At 38.6% G+C, this 18,171-nt stretch overlaps 1 protein-coding gene across 10 annotated transcripts in view; it reads left to right on the top strand.

The window, feature by feature from the left end:
- LOC150104358 (intermembrane lipid transfer protein VPS13A-like) overlaps positions 1 to 18,171 on the top strand; it is a 2,072,875-nt gene that overhangs the window by 498,446 nt on the left and 1,556,258 nt on the right. For all 10 annotated transcript variants that reach the window (XM_090396324.1, XM_090396319.1, XM_090396320.1 and 7 more), the window contains one exon: positions 16,486 to 16,543. In XM_090396324.1, the coding sequence (XP_090252450.1) occupies positions 16,486 to 16,543 (58 nt within the window). The remainder of the gene's footprint in view (positions 1 to 16,485; positions 16,544 to 18,171) is intronic.

The following is an 18,171-nucleotide window of genomic DNA, read 5'->3' as shown; positions in this document are numbered from 1 at the left end:
ACTCAATGAACACTTTGCTAGAGTATATATCATCCAAGTGTGAGGATACTGCTGTGTACTGGTAGAGGTGACAGAACTGATATGAGAACAGATGTTGATGAATTGGAGATATTTAGGATATTGCAGAATCTCAATGCAGCTGTCAGATTAGATGTTATATTATTATTATTTGACACCTCCAGGGAGTCCAAGGACTCATCGAGGGAGGGCACCTGCTCTACAACTCCGTCTCTACCATTCAATCACCATCTGACTGCAACTACACCGTCACCTACTGTCGACCACTACTGGTATTTTCACAGACAATCACAAACATCCATGCCCATGGTGGGATTCAAACCCGCAGCCTTTTGGCTGGAGAGCGAATACGGTATCCACTCAGCCAACCAGGCTGGCTCGTAGATGCAGCAGTGGGTAGATGGAGTAACCGTCTTAGGGAGATGTCATGTCCTGTATTATTATTATTGTATAGCAGTCTCTATGGATCTGAAGATTCATCATGTGAGGTCCTGACTGTGTACAAAATGCCTATTGTAATGCCCTGGAGTGCATTTATCAACAAACCATGGCACTCATAACAGATTCCGGCAACATATTCCACCTCATTCCCTGCTACTCTCCAGATCACATTTTATGAGCACGTGCAGGATAACTGTCAATGCCTTTGACTAGACTGTTTAATTTAAGTATCAGCTCTTGTGAAGTCATAAGGAGTGAAAGGAGGGTAAAATAATTTCTTTTTATAAAGGAGGATCTAAGTCTGTAGTAACAAAATACAGACTAATCAGTACCTCAAGAGTGCTAATAAAAGTACTGGTAAAGTTTGTCGAAAAGGGAATTCAGGAATGTAGATAAGAATGATACTCAATGAGAAGAATAATTTACTAGTAATTTACTTTTTATGACTACATGATGATGGATTTTGCAAAGGTGTGACAGGATACTGCAACGAACTCATGATATGGATACAAGGGAGGCTGATACACAGATGCCAAAAAGTGGTATATGGAACAATAGAATTCAGGAGAATGCAGCTCATTATTGGTCTGCTGCATTTCTCTCTGCTTGGACCACTGCTGTTTAATTTGTACATAAATGACATAGGAAATAATATGAAAGGGAGATATTCAGTTGTTGCTGATGATGCAAAGTTGGGTAGGAAATAGTTAATTAAAGTGAGGTAGCCAGCTTGTAGGATGATTTAAATAGGCTGACATTATGGGCAAAACATAATGGATGTCAATTTAATGTGGAAAAGTGTAAAGATATGTATTTTGGGATACAAAGATTACAAGCTGTGTACCACATTAAGAGAAATGTACTCCAGACAATCGATGAAGCCAGGGATCTGGGAGTAGTAGTAGTAATTAGAGAGTTGAAGTTTAGAGGACATATTGCTCAACTCATATTCATGTTTCATGTCTGCTGAAGCATTGCCTGGTTAAACAAGGCACCCATTGTTTTCACCAGAGAACCAGGGTGAACAGTGAAAATTCAGCTACTGGAACAAATCCTGCAACACATAAGAAGCCTGAATGGGAAAGAAACGGAGCTAACAGAAGAATCGGATAAGTACCAGATCAACATAATAGGAGTGACTGAAACAAAAAGACAAAACTGGTGTGATCTTTGTAAGCAATAAATAGAAAATATTATATTCAAACAATAACAATCAGGAAAAAGGTAGCCATAATATTCAACACACACTAAATATGAGGCTAATCTTCTTGAATGGCAAGCAATAACAAATAGAGTAATGTGGGCAAATATCAGAATGGGGAACTGGACAAAGAGACTTGTTTATGCCTTAGTAGAACCTTCTGTCCCACAGAAGGTTCTACTAAGGCATAAACAAGTCTCTTTTAAGATAAAAGTGGAGGAGTTTTTTGAGGCTTTGGAGAAAGCAAGCAACAATGAAATAGGAAAAGTTGGTTCTTGTTGGGGGAACTAAATACCACTGAAGGAAATGATTGTCAGATATACAGATATATTTTGGGAAAATTTGGAGAAAAGAGCAAAACTAATAATAATGGCAAATATTTCTGTTGGATTTCTGCTCAGGACATGGACTGGTTATTACTAATACAACATTGCAACATAAAAATGTGCACAAATTCACGTGGAACAAAGAGGCAAAAAATAAGAAAAGTCTCATTGACTATGTCATTGTTGATAGTGATGTTTTCTCACTGGTGCAGGACACTATAGATTACAGAGGATTTGAAATTGGAAGTGATCACCATGTAATCTTGAGTAAGATAAACTAATTACTATTATTATTATCCCAAGACCCCATGGAGTCAAAGACTCATCTAGGAGGTCCTTTTGTAATACACACAGTTCATCATACCATGCCTTAAACACACTCAAATTCTCTGCAGACACCACACTCTCAGGCAAGGCACTCCAATCATTCATAACTCTGCATGCAAAAAACCTATTTCTCACCCCTGATCACACCCTCCTTATACAGCTTGCAGAGATGACCTCTGGTTCTCCCCTGGTCTCCCACTGTTTTCTATAAAACCTCTCCGTCATTGATCCTATAACAACTCCTTACCAACTTGTGGGTCTCTATCATATCACCCCCTCCTCCTCCTCCTATCCACTAGACTCTGCAAATTGTATCTTCTCAAGCTTTCCTCAACGTATTCGACATTCCTGAGATAAGAAACTATCTTGGTCGGTCAGTCATCTCTGGATCCTTTCCATCATCTCTTCATCCTTTTGAAAACCAGGTGACCAAATCTGGGCACAGTAGTCCATGTGTGGCCTAATCAAAGCCTTATATAATAGAACACGAATCTCCCTACTTGTACAAGTCAGTGTCCTCCGCATCATTCTCGGAATTCTTTGTGTTGTCCTCTCCTCATAATTTTCACAATGTGTCCCCTAAATTTCAGATACTTATCCACTATCACCCCAAGATCCCACATTTCCTCCACCTCCAACAATATATTATTATTATTATTATTATTAATCAGGCCTCCATGGAGTCAATAGACTCATTGTGGGAGGTCCTTCTTAAGAACATAAAGTCTGTCAAGACTCATCGAGGGGAGGTCCCCCCCCCCTAAGTAACACAAAGTCTATCATACTGCTCCTTAAACTCATTGACCGTTCTCGCTCTCACCACACCATCAGGCAATGCATTCCATGGTTCAACCACCCTCCATGCAAAGAAACCACTCCTCACCCTCTTGCTCACAGTTTCCTTTCATAACTTCCAGGGATGGCCTCTTGTCATCACTCCTTCCCACTGTTCAACTAAGCAAAAGAACTCCCCAGTGTCAACCCTGTAACCACCTCTCAACAGTTTAAAAGTCTCAATCATATCACCTCTCCTTCTTCTATCCACAAAACTCTGCAGTCCACATTCCCTCAGCCGATCCTCATAACCAAAATTGTACAGTCCTGAAACCATCTTTGTCATCCGTCTTTGTACCCTTTCCACAGTTAATTTATCCCCTTGAAATCCTGGGGACCAAATCTGAGAACAATAGTCTAAGTGTGATCTGATCAGAGACTTATACAACGGAACAATAACCCTTTTATTTCTGCAGGTCAGTGTCCTTCTCATAATTGCAGCAATCCTCTGTGGTACCTTCACCACCTTTGCAATATGTCCCCTAAATTTCAGGTTTCTATCAATCATCAACCCCCAGATCTCTTGTCTCCCATACTTCCTCCAGTATATCTCCTCCCATAGAGTATGCAGCATTCCATCGATGTTTCCCAAACCTCAAGACTTTGAATTTTGCTGCATTAAACCGACAACCCCCATTCATTTGCCCATCTATCTAGCTTATTCAAATCCTCTTGCAGGGCTACCACATCTGCACTATTACTAATAATCCTTCCCAGCTTTGCATCATCTGCAAACAACTGTATATCCCGTTGCAACCCACTGGCAATGTCATTGATATAAAGGTTAAGCAATATAGATCCCAGTACTGAGCCCTGTAGAACCCCACTTGTAACCCTCTGCCTCCTTGAAACTGCTTCACCATACACAACTCTCTGATACCTATCAGACAGCCAATCCAGTTGACCAATCTGACATCCAGACCCATCTGCTGCAACTTAAATATCAGCTTATCATGTGGCACCCTGTCAAATGCCTTTGCTAAGTCTAAGAAAATTGCAGTATATACCTTTCCCTGATCTAATGTTCTTGTAACTTGATTATAAAAGGCTAGCATATTGCTAAAACAAGAGCGCCCTTTCACAAATCCATGTTGACTCTCACAGATAACATTACCCTCATCTACCCAACGCTGTATACGGTCCCTCACTACTTTCTCCAAGATCTTAACAACTACTGATGACACACAAACTGGCCTATAATTAGACACTTCCAGTCTGTTACCACCCTTATGCAATGGCACTATCTTACCTTCTTTCCATTCCTTGGACACCTTTCCTGCAGCCAGACTTTCATTGAAAAGCCAGATTAAAGGCACTGTCAGTTCCCTAGCACATTTTCTCAAAACTCTTGGTGAAATACCATCCAGTCCCAAAGCTTTACTGACATCCAGAGTACTCAGTATCTGAAACATACTCTCCTCCTGTACCTCTAAACCTCGAACCTGCCCTATCCCTCTAGCATTAAAACTTATTCCTCTAGGATGAAATACTCCAAAAAAGGTTTAATTGAACAATTCCACGTCAGTCACTCTATTCCCATTTTTATCCTACAATATCATTCTTCCACAGTCATTTCTCCTCTTACTGGCCACATAGCTAAAAAATTCCCTAGAATTTTCTTTGGATCTTAGGGCCAATCTCCTCTCATGATGCAGTTTTGCATTCCTTACCACACTAGTCACTCTTCTGGCGTGTGTCTTATATTCTTCATGCATCTTCTCTTTGCCTGTCTCCTTATATCTCTTCCATAGCCTCTTTTTCGCATGCAATTCCTGTTTAATATCGTTTGTCATCCACTTTACTCCAAATTGTGTCCTCTTTTTCCCTCGTGGTATACAACTTACCATTGTTGCTAACAAATATTCTTTCACAATATCCCACACACTAATGATATCCCGGCCTTCCAATTCCTCCCACCATGAAACTTCCCGAAGTTGACGTATAAGACTATTATAATCACCTGCTTTATAATTCCACATAAGTTCCCGTCTCTTTGATACCCCTGCATGTCTGTTCATTTTCCAAGTCAAAACCATATGGTCACTCCCTCCAACTGGTGGGAGAGATGTCATCTCAGTTATTATCAACTCTTCTGATGCTATATCCAAATCCAAAACTCTTGAACCTCTTGTTCCCTCTGTTACATGTTACCTAAAGCATTTGTCCTTCAAGATTTCTAGAAATTCCATTCCCCTATTGTTACATGCATCTTCCTCTCTCCAATTTATACTACTGTAGTTAAAATCTCCCATAACAATCATTCTTCTTGCACTTGCCAAACTTAACTGTCTAAACATCTCCTGGTCCCCATCCTCTGTGCTCCTGGGTCTGTAGCAACACCCCACTAAATATCCTGTTTTGCCCACCTCTACCTCACACCATATGCTATACTGCTCAAAATCATTTGTCTCTCTGCCTTCCAAAGCCTCCACTCTTAGAGGCTATAGGTTATCACTTATCATAAGCAGTACCCCACCACCATGCTTTCCCCCTCCTATCCTGCCGAAAAATGCTATACCCAGCGACTTCTATTCCTGTTATTATATCCTCTTCTGTCAACCACATCTCAGTGATCCCAATAATGTTTGGCCAGGCTGATGCTATCTGCACCACCAATTCCTCTCCCTTATTCCGGATACTCCTGGCCTTAGTATAAAGCATATAAATGCCGTTGTTTCTATAGCCAGCATTATCCCTACTAGACTCCACTGGGCTCAGTGTTACCTGATGTCGTCTCCCTTCTCCCAAGTATCCATTCCCACAAGAGGCCATCCCTGCTATCATCCTCCCTGGGACACACTGACTCGTTCAGAACAGCAATCTCTTCAGATGCCTACGTCCTTCCTCATTCAAATGTAAGCGGTCTCTCGCATACAATTCCTCTCTTTCCTCAAACACACTTCAAGGATCCACATATACCAGTCCTCTCTTTTTTAACATTCTAGCTCTTATGTCATTGAATATTACTGTCCTTCTGCTCAGCTCATCATTTTCATACCTAGGCAACATGCACACTATTTTTCCTCTCTCTGTCTTCTTCCGTACAGCCTCAAGCAAAAATCTCATATCGCTCACTCCCCGACTTACATTACCACTCAAGTCATTTGTTCCTACCATCACAATCATCTCATCCACCCTTTCACCTCTCTTAATTGCCATAGCCCCCCCTTTCTGTTGTTTCTCCTGGCAAACACTCCTCACGCATCCTATCTTGAACAGCACGGATCATTGAGTCGCCATACATTATACCTCTTACCATTCCCTCTCTTCTGTTGTTTCCATTCTCTCCTCTTCTTTCATTCCCATAGGTCTCTTTTATTCCCTCTCCTCTACTGCTATTCTCTCTTCTAGCATTCTCATACCTCTCTCTCCTACTACTGTTTTCATTCTCTCCTCTTCTAGCACTTCCATATCCTTCTCTCATTCCTCTCTTCTACTCTTTCCATTCTCTTCTCTTCTAGCACCCCCATACCTCTCAGTCATTCCCTCTCTTCTACTGTTTCTTTTCTCTCCTCTTCTAACACTCCCAAAATTCTCTCTCTCTCTCTCCCCTACTCTGCGACTTGCATTTATCTCTTCCATTCTCCTAATCTTATCTTTCATACTTCTGCTCTCATTCACAAGACATTCGACCTCCTCTTTCAGCTCATCTATCTCCTTCTGCAGATCAGTCACTCTTAATCTAAATTCACTCTCCCAAACAAAACCATCTCCTAAACTTTCACTTTCTCACACCTTCCACACTATCAACTATTATTTTCTCATTCATATATATTTTTCATTCTTTCCTATCACACTACTTGTCTTCCTACATATATCCCCACCAAGTATAGATTCTACATCCCATCTTTGTGTCCCAAATTTTAAAACCTTATATTTTGCACATTAAACTCGCATACCTATTTCCATGCCCATTCACTCAACTTATTCCAGTCTTCTTGTAAGGCACAACATCCTCTCTACCTCTTCAAAGTTCGTCCCAACTTTGCATCATCAGTAAACAACTGAACATCCACATCCAGATCTTCTCCAATATCATTAACATACAAGTTAAACACCAAGGGCCCTAAAACAGACCCCTGAGGCATGTCACTAGTGACTTTTCCCTTCCTTGATATTGCTACCCCATACACAACTTGCTGATACTTATCAGATACCCAGTCTCTGATCCAATGCACTAATCTGATACCCAACCCCATCCCATCTAGTTTGACTATCAATTTATAATGTGGTAATCTATCAAAAGCCTTTGCGAAATCTAAGTATACTACTGTGTATCCCTCTCCTCTGTTCAAGGAAGCTATCACCTTATTGTAATAAGTAAGTCGATTACTAAAACATGACCTCCCTTTAGCAAATCCATGCTGTCCATCAAAGATAATACCATTGTTGTCAACCCAATTCTGGATCATAGTTCTCACCATCTTCTCCAACAACTTAACCACAACATCTGACACACAGCCTATTATATAGACTGTGTGTCAGGTTTTGATGCCTGAGTTCTATCACCTCCCTTATGAAGCGGGCACAATCTTGCTCTCCTTCCACTCCTTTGATACTCAATCCAGTGCAAGACTCATATTAAAATATATGTCAACACAGATGTCAACTCCCTGGAGCATTCCTTCAGAATACATGGTGATATGTTATCAAGTCCCACAGCCTTATTAACATCAAGTTTGCTTACTTCTCCATACATCTCTTGCTCACTTACAGTCAGTCTCTCCTCCCCTTCATCAACTCCTCTCAATCCCTCCACGATGTCATATTCACAAGAATGAAAGACCTTTATTAACTGCTCATTAAGTATCTCCACTATATCTTTGACAGTAGTTATCCATTAACCATTTTCTCCATAATCATTCTTTCCATATTCCATAATCATTCTTTTTTTGCTGGCTACATATCGAAAGAACTTCCTAGATTCTTTTTGGCTTCATTGTCCAAGTCACTCTCCTTGCATGGTCTTTGTAATCCTCATGAAATTGGTTATTACCACTTCTCTTATACTGCCTCCACAATGCCTGTTTTCTCTGTATTGCATGCTTGATCTCTTCATTCATCCATTTCACATCTACTTTATTTAGTCTTCTGACCGTTGGAATACATATAGACATTGCTCCTGCTAGATAATTCTTGAATATCTCCCAAGCTGCATTGATCTCTTTTCCAGCTAACTCCTCATTCCATGCTACACCAACAAGCTGTGTCCTGAGTTCTTCATAATACCAGCCTTGTAGTTTCACATATACCCTTTTCTCACAGAGGTCCTCACACTTCTGGCAACCATCCAGGTAACCACCTCATGGTCATTCTCACCAACTGGAGGGTGATTTGACACCTCATTTATAATTACATCCTCTAATGAGATGATCAAATCCAAGACCCTTAAATCCCCGTGTGCCCTCTGTTACATATTGTCTGAGGTAGTTGTCCTTCAAAAACTCAAGCAGTTCATTTTCTTTACTTCCAATTGCTATCTCATCATCCCAGTCTATATTGCCATAGTTAAAATCAGAATAATCCCATAATAATCACCCTTTTCTTATTTGCTTGGCTAATTTGATTACACATTTCATAGTCACTACCATCCACATTACCAGGTCTATAACAACATTCAATTAAGTATTTCATTCTGTTCACCTCCATCTCACACCATACTGCCTTAAAACCACTGGCACTATTTCCCTCTTGAATCTCTACGTTGCATGGACTTAATTTTTTTCTCTGTCATCAATAGCACCCCCCCCTCCCTTTTTACTCTTTCTATCCCCGTGGAACACATTATATCCTTCCATCTCTATTCCTTTCTGGATTTCATCCTCATCTAACCATGTCTCACTTATTCCAACAATTTTTGGGTGAACAGACCCAATTAATGCAACCATTTCATTTTCCTTGATTCTTACACTTCCGTCATTTGTATACAAACACAGCAGCTTATTCCTGGATCTAAAACTAATTCCACTGACACCACTTATTTGATGCAACTTCCTCCATGCTTAACTTGAGCCATTGCTTTTTCTCCTTATTCATCTTTGAACCTTCTTCAGAACCAACTGTTTTCCCTTGATCCAAGGTTATCCCCTTCCCTTTTTGTCTATACCTGCATTCACATCCTCTTGGAGTATCTATGTTTCTCACACTGTGTTTCTCTGTCCACCCTATTTCCCTGTATGTCTTGCACAACTGTTCTCTCCTTCCCCATAATCATGCCACTCACTTCTTCATTCACAACCACCTCTTCAATCTCTCCTGTCTTACTCTCCCTTTCTTCCACGTTGCTTTCCATTTGATCAGATTCATTCTCTGCATTCACTCTTTTGCCTTCCAGCTGCAGTCTTTCTAAGCGACTCACACCAAAACCACTCAAATGCATTCCATCACTCCCATACAATTCACTTCATACTTCAAACTCATTCCACACATTAACAAACTGCACTCCTTTCTCCTCACACATTTCTGCTAACATATGATTCATAATCCTTGCTCTCTGCCTTATCTCTCCACTGTCATACCTGGGCAACACGCTTACTACATTTCCTTTCACACTATTCTCTTTTATCCATCTCAACAACCTCCTGATATCCAGTCTGATGTGTTTTTTGTTTGCAGTCAAGTCATTTGTACCTGTTACAACTACCAACTCTTATGCTTGCTTACTTCTCATATCTCATCAATGTCAATACATATGTGGGATTGGATGGTATACCAGCTCGTGTCATATGTGAAGAGGCTAAAGAATTGTCAGTACCCTTGACCATTTTGTTTAATTTGAGTCTTGGGTCTGGGTCAGTCCCGAGGGAGTGGAAAGAGGGGAAAATAATTCCACTGCATAAAGGAGAGTCCATGACTGTTGTTGTAAATTACCGACCGATTAGCATATCAGGAATCGTTGTCAAGGTCTTGGAGAAATTAGTCAAGAGAAGAATACAGGACTGGATAGATGAAAACGGGATACTGTTATGGGGGAACAACATGGTTTTGTGAAGGGTAGATCATGCCTCAGTAACTTGCTCACGTTTTATAACACAGTGACGGCTGAACTGGATAAAAGTAATGGGTTTACAGTGATTCTACTGGACCTTGCCAAGGCCTTTGACAGGATACCACATGTTACTCTAATCAGTAAACTGGAGCAGATGGGGATGGATATAGGGTTGGTGAGATGGATAGGAGGGTGGTTGATGGAGAGATACCAGAGAGTGGTTTATTCAGGAGTGGAGTCCAAAAGACGGCTTGTGACTAGTGGTGTGCTGCAGGGTTCTGTTCTTGGACCACTACTTTTCAATTTGTTATTAACGATATAGGAAAGGTTCTGAGAGGAAGTGTTCACTTGTTTGCTGATGATGCAAAGTTGGGTAGAGCAATTATGAGTGTACAGGATGTCAAAATTTTGCAGGATGATTTGGATAGTTTGGAGGACTGGGCTAGGGAAAATGGATGTCAATTTAATGTGGCAAAGTGCAAGGTTATGCATTTTGGAGTGAAAAGATTAGCAGCAGTATATCACATTGGCAGAACCGTACTCCAGGAGATTCATGAGGCCAGGGATTTGGGAGTGTTGGTGGATAGGGAGTTGAAGTTTAGGGGGCAAATTGCAAAAGTGGCCAAAACAGCTCATCAAGTCACTTGGTTACTGAAAAATACTTTAACAAGCAGTGACAAACAAGTTATTGTTCCTCTATATCAAGCATTGATAAGACCCCATCTAGACTACTGTGCTCAGATATGGGTGCCAGGGTTTCTTCTTGATGGGGAGGAGGTGGAGAGGATCCAGAGACGAGTGACCAAGATGATAGCAGGTCTGTGGAATTAACCTTATGAAAACAGGTTGAAGATTTGTGGGTTGCAAAAATTGGTTGATAGGCAGAAAAGGGATAATATGATTGAGACATTCAAATTACTGAAGGTTTCTATAGGATTAATCTAGAAGATATTTTTGAGAATAGGATTTGTGGGGGGAGGACTAGGGGCCATACATGGAAGCTGGGCAAGAGTGTGGGTAGCAAGGGTGTTAGAACTAGGTTTTTTACTTGGAGAGTGGTGAATGAGTGGAATAAGCTGCCAGAGTCTGTTGTAGGTGCTATGACTGTGAATGAGTTCAAGGCGATGTATGATAGATACTGTGTGAATGTCGAATAGTTGCTCTTGACATGATGTTAGGGCCTCCCTCGATGAGTCTGTCGACTCCTTGGAGTTGCCTGAGATGATGATGATGATGATAATAATAATAATCTAATGCTTCAGCCACTTGACTCTTTCTACCTCCAGTAAAACATAATTTTAATTTCATCATTTTTACACTTTCATATCTCAAATTCTCTTAACTTCATTCTGCATGCATTTTATCTCTTTCTTCACTCTTACCCAACTCAACTTTCAAATCTTGCATCACATTTTCACTGCCATTCATTCTTTTTGAGTTTTCGAACTTCTGAACCTTGCATTATACGCTCTTGTTCACAGTTAACGCCGCTTGCACCAACTGCACCTTCTTTTCCAACTTCCACCACATTCGCATCACTTTTATCTTTCTTACCATTGATCGTTCTCTTTTTCAAAACTTTTTTAACACTTTTTCTGTGCTCTTTTACACTGTACGTTTCTATCAGATGAGCACTCATCCTCCTTGCGGCACTCGCTACTAACACCTTGAATCATCTACATATTAGCACTCATCAAGTCCTCATTCAGTTCACACTTTGCACACACCCTCCTTCCATCTGACTTAAATATCCACAATTTGTCTATATAATCAAATGAGTACATATAGCACACCTCACATTTAACGAAACAACTGAAATCGAAATTGAATTCCTGCATGGGCAAAGCCGCCACCAATCTTGCCTTCGCCAGTTAGTATACTTAGCTCTAATTTCAAAGAATTCATAAATAAACCTATACAAAAAAAATCCCACACACCAATAACACTGCAAGTACACAACTTTTATAGGAACTCTTACTCATGAACACATGCTCATATACTGTTAATTATTTCAAAAAAATGTTTATCACAAATGGTAGCCCTCTTTACACACCGCTACTTCTCGCTACACTAGCGACACATCTCAATATTTAATTGAATTTCATATTGAAAAGAAAGAACAAGTAAGAAAGTTTTTAAAGTGAATAAAAGTTGAGCAGCTCTCAGATGACTAAAATACACATACATTATTCAAGAAAAAATGAGTTTGAGATCAGGAACCAAACCTTGGAGATTCAATGGCCAGCCTTGAAAAAAACCCTGATAGATTCAGCCAGAGAGGCATGTGATGAAGGTTGTCTGCAAGAATAGAAAAATCAGAATTCTATGGTGGACACAGGAAGTTAAAGAATCGGTGAAGGAAAAGAAGAAAGCATATTGAAAGTTCCTGGTGAATAAGTCAGCTTGTACTCTTAGAGAATAGAACACAAACGTAAGAAAGTTAAACACTGTGTAAAACTAGCTAAACAAAAGACATTGGTAAGAACATAGAAAATGAATATCAGGAAGGTGGCAAAATATTCCTGAGCTGTTTTAAAAGCTCAGAAATGGAGGAAAGAGTGCTGTAAAAGGAATTAACAATAAAAGATAATATGAAAACTGGAGAAAAAGATGTCATTGATGTATGGAGTAATTACTTTGAAAAATTGGTAAATGAAACAAGCAGTGACTGCACAGTAGTAAAAAACAACTAAACAGTCATGCAATCAGGAATATATATCCATATTTGAAGTAGAAAAAGCCATCAAAAGCCTGAAATGTGGAAAGGCAGTGGGATAGATGATATATACGACCAGAAATGCTCAAGTATGGAGCTATAAAAGTGTTGCATTGGCTGTACGGCATAGTTCAGAAGGCCTGGACAAAGGGGAAAATTCCAGATGATTGGAGTAGAGCTCATGCTACCCATATATAAAAAGGGAAACAAAATTGAATGTGAGAATTACATACGTATTTCCCTACTGAGTGTTCCTAATAAGATTTATGCAAGTATTCTTGAGAACTATGGTTGAGAGGGATAGTAGAAGGGAAGCTTGATGAAGAACAAGCTCGATTCTGGCCAAATGGGCTGTCAGGATCAGAGTTTCACTTTACAAATCATGGCAATCTGACAGAGATCTATATTTTAGTTTTGTAGACATGTAAAAGGCATATATCAAAGGTGGCTATTCAAAACGCTATGGTGTCACTGAGGCATTATATCAAGCAATACTTAGTCTTTATTTGAGTTGTATGTCAACAGTTAGAACTGAAGGAAGGAAGCATAGGAAGATGGTTTAATGTTAAATCTGGTGTCAGACAAGGATGTACATTATCTATATGGATCACATTATGAAGGAAAGTGGTATTAAACCTGATATTGAAATTGAAGATGTTAATCTAATCCTTTACTTTATACAGATGGTGTTATACTTATAAATAAATCCAGTACAAGTCTGCAAGATTCTCTGACTAAACTGAATAACTGTTGTAATATATGTGGTTTGAAAATCAGTAATAAGAAGACAAAGACAATGAAAATAGGCAAACATTGAAAATATCAACTGCATTGTGAATGGAGAACCTATAGAACAAGTAAAACATTTCAGCTACTCAATTGAATAAATTTATATGGAATAAGAGAGAAATTAGTCAAAACACCAAATTAGCTGTATAGAAGAGAGTATTCAAACCAATTTTAACTTATGGATCTGAGAGCCTGGGTTAGAAATAAAATACTTGACAAAACTAGAGACCACAGATATGAGAGTCCTGAGAAAGATTAGGGACATGAACAAATGGCGTTAATGGCCATATCATATTAAAAACGAGAATATTAGGAAAGAACTTGATATTGTTAACATCCAAGAATGTGTTAGCAAACTAACCTCAGCTGGTGTGGTCACTTAAACGGAATGGGAGAGGAAAGATTAGCAAAGGAGGTCTTCTCTGCCAGGTTGTTAGGAAAGTGACTCATAGGAAGACCAAGATATTGGTGGATCAATACAGCAAAAATTGCCTTAGAAGACAGAAATATAACATCTGATAATGTTTGAATCGTGACAGATGATAGATTGATTTGGAGGAAAATTGTAGATAGTAAATTTTTCATGTGGTACTATCATAATATCCTGTACACCCCTTGAGGATACACGTCAGGAATTTGATGATGAAGAGGAAACTTAAATGATGCAATATCAGAATGTGTCCCAAGAGTTTGAAGAATAAATAAGGTAGAAGTCAAATGGATGTGTAATCTTATTAAGCAAGAGATCCTTAAGAAAAGATGTGGAAGGAATACCGTTTGTATAAGGATGATGTCCGTTATGAACGTTATAAGCAGCAGGCTAGAATAGCCACAACTGTTGTACGGAAAGCAAAGACTGAGTATGAAAAGAAACTGGCTCTGTGTGCTAAAGACAACCCACAAGAATTCTATCGATGTTCTGCAAATAAAAGAAATAATGAATATGAAAGGGTAACTCTTCTAAATGTAGATGATGTGAGGGTTACAGATGCAGAAGAGGTTATTCAACTAATGAGTGCCCATTTTGTTAAAAGCTGTCAACTTGGTGTACTGGACATTGAAGTCACTGCTACCTCTTCACTGGATGAAGAAACTCAGGTGTATGAGGACGAGGTATTAGAGCTGTTGCACAAACTGAATAAGAATTCAGCAGTAGGGACTGATGGGATAGCATCACGTGTTCTAAAACAGTGTTCAGCTGAACTGGCTATTCCTTTGACCAGGCTGTTTAATTTAATATGAGTCTCAGATCAGGAAAAATTCTGTAGGAATGGAAAGAATGTATGGTAATTCCATTGCACGAGGGTGGCACAAAGACTGATGTATCCAACTATCAACCAATTATTATCTCAGGAGTGGTGGTGACGATTTTCAAAAAATTGGTTAGGGCCCACATTCAGAAATGGGTCGAGAGTGAATTTCTACTTTGCAATGAGCAACATGAGTTTACTAAGCTAAGGTTATGTTTTAGCAACTTGCTCACATTCTATAATAATGTTACCATTGAACTAGACAAAGGGAAATGATACACCATGATACTTTTGAATGACAACATGATAGACTGTTTCATAAATTGGAGAATATGGGTTTGGATTATAGATTATTATTAGCATGGATAAGAGGATGGCTGACTGACAGATATCAAAAAGTGGTTTATGTATGATGTGAGTCTGCAAGATTTAAGGTAACCAGTGATGTACCTTAAGGATCAGTGCTTGGTCCACTGTTATTCACTCTGTACATTAATAATATTGGGAAGGATTTGACAATCGACATATGGCCATTTGCTGATGATGATGCAAAGATAGGTAGGGTAATCAGGAATGCTGCTGATATGCAGAACTTGCAGAATGATTTAAATAGGCTAGAATTGTGGGCATGTGAAAATAACTGCCATTTCAATGTTAATAAATGTAAAGTTATTGACTTTGGCATGATTAGATATCCAATGTAATTATATTGCTGGGATTATGCTAGAAGAAACTGATGAGTCTAGAGATCTTGGAGTGTTAGTAGACAGGAAGTTGAAGTTAAGGGCCAGGTAGCAAATATTGCAAATACAACTCAAAAGATAATTGCAATTATGAAATGATCTTCACATGTAAAGATAAGAATGCCATTTTTGCCTCTTTACAAGACCTTGATAAGACCTCACTTGGACTATGGTGCACAGGTCTGGTCTCCTGGTTTCCCTTGTGATTCTGATATAGTGGAGAGAGTTCAAAGGACAGTGTTAAAAAATGATATCAGGATTGTGAAATACTAATTATGAAAACAGACAAAATCATTTTTTGAGAATTTGTAGACTGCAGACACTAGCAAATAGGAGAAAGAGGAATATGATTGAGATGTACAAACTTCTGAAAGGGTCATACAGGATTTCAGTTGATGGAATTGTTCAATTTATGGAGGGTGGGGAAAGGACAAGAGGGCATCCTTGGAAACCGAGAATGAATTCCACTAAGAAGGGGTGAGGGCCAGATTTTTCTCATGTTGGGTGATGCGTGATTGGAATGGATTGCTATTTGATGTTGTGAGTAGCAGTGTGAATAAATTCAAGAATAAGTATGATAGCTGGTGCATGTAGGATGTGACCTCCCTCGATGAGTCCCTGACTCCCTGGAGGTCTCTCTTAATAATAATAATAACAATAATGTTTTAATGGATTTGAATTGTATAACAGTTTAGAATATGATTCTAGTGATATTTTGCCATCTTGTCATCAACAGCAGAATTAGCTTAGTGTAAATATTTCCGATTTATTTTTATAGCTATTCTTTCTTTTTTATGTTCAATTCTTTTTAATCATCTTTTTTTTTTCCCATATTTTTTATATCATTTACAGAGTGCATTAAAGAAGGGTTTAGCCAAATTCAGCATAAATTCTGAAGATTTTGAATTCAGTAAGTTGACTTTTATTAATGTTTTCATTTGTTATTTATAACTATAGTGACTTCAAAGTATCTTTCAAAAAAAAAAATTAAAAAAAAAAAACTATTGAAAATCACAGATTTTCATACTGTAATTAATGATATGTTGTAACGTGTCGAAAGAACAAGAATGTAAACAAAACTTTTGGTTTACCAATTAAAAGCATCCAGGTTTGGTCAGTGTAAAAAGACTTCACAACTTTCTTTCAAAAGGCATTCATATTTAACACTGCTTCTATCGAGAAGACAAGCTTCATCCCAAAGTATACTTTGTTTACTATTAATACTATGGTGTGACAGACTACACTTTTCAGGTGTCAAGTATTCAGCATAGTAATGTTGCTCATTATTTCTTTTTTCCATACAGTGACCTGACTACCTAAAGTATGTCAAATTACATTCACAAAGGATCTTGTAAACACCAGCTTAAAATAGAAGTGGCAGCTTATTTTTTGTTGATGTAAGAGATATCGAAAGGAAAATTCTTACAGTAGGTTCAGAGATGCCAGAAATATATGGGATTAGAACCTTATGGTCTAGTAAAGAATCTTTCGATTTTGGAATATAGGAGTTAAATATCATTTGGATTTGATGAGAGTTATGACCATATAATGCCATTAAAGTTTTGATAAAGAATTCTTATTGTAAGCTTGAGGGAGAAAAGGATACATTATGGGCTCTATTAATTAATAATGACTTGACGACATCTATGTTTTGGGAGGTATGATGAGCAGATATTTATACAGGTAACCAGGTAAAAATAAACAGGTAATTATTTGAATATAATGCGGATGTTAGGTTCCACAGAAATGCCGCATTATATAAATCGCGTTAGGCGAGACTCAGATCACATAGAAAAAGTAGGGTTATATTCCGAAATTATTTTTTTAAATTTTATAAACAACAATGACATATCTAACAAAAAATATTTTTATTTAATTCAGGTAATTCATGTAAGTGAAGAAAACATATAAACTATGAAACAAAATACATAGTATAAACTTACAAAAATACAAATTGTACAAGAGGAGAAATGACTGTGGAAGAATGATATTGTGGGATAAAAATGGGAATAGAGTGACTGATGCAGAAGACATAGTAGAATTGCTCAATGAAGACTTTATTGGAGTATTTCATCCTGAAGGAGTCAGTTTTAATGCTAGAGAGATAGGGCAGATTCGAGGTTTAGAGGTACAGGAGGAGAGTGTGTTTCAAATACTGAGTACTCTGGATGTCAGTAAAGCTGTGGGACTGGATGGTATTTTACCATGAGTTTTGAGAGAATGTGCTAGAGAACTGACAGTGCCTTTGACCTGACTTTTCAATGAAAGTCTGGCTGCAGGAAAGGTGCCCATGGAATGGAAGGAAGGTAGCAGACTGGAAGTGTCTAATTACAGGCCAGTTTGTGTGTTATCAGTAGTTAAGATCTTAGAGAAAGTAGTGAGGGACCGTATACAGCATTGGGCAGATGAGGGTAATGTTATCTGTGAGAGTCAACATGGATTTGTGAAAGGGCGCTCTTGTTTTAGCAATATGCTAGCCTTTTATGATAAAGTTACAAGAGCATTAGATCAGGGAAAGGCATATACTGCAATTTTCTT

This window comes from Typopeltis vanoorti, chromosome 8 (assembly GCF_054136105.1).
Source record: "Typopeltis vanoorti isolate ZY-2024b chromosome 8, IOZ_Tvanoo_1.0, whole genome shotgun sequence".
Taxonomy (NCBI): domain Eukaryota; kingdom Metazoa; phylum Arthropoda; class Arachnida; order Uropygi; family Thelyphonidae; genus Typopeltis; species Typopeltis vanoorti.
This window is presented reverse-complemented; position numbering and strand designations above follow the sequence as displayed.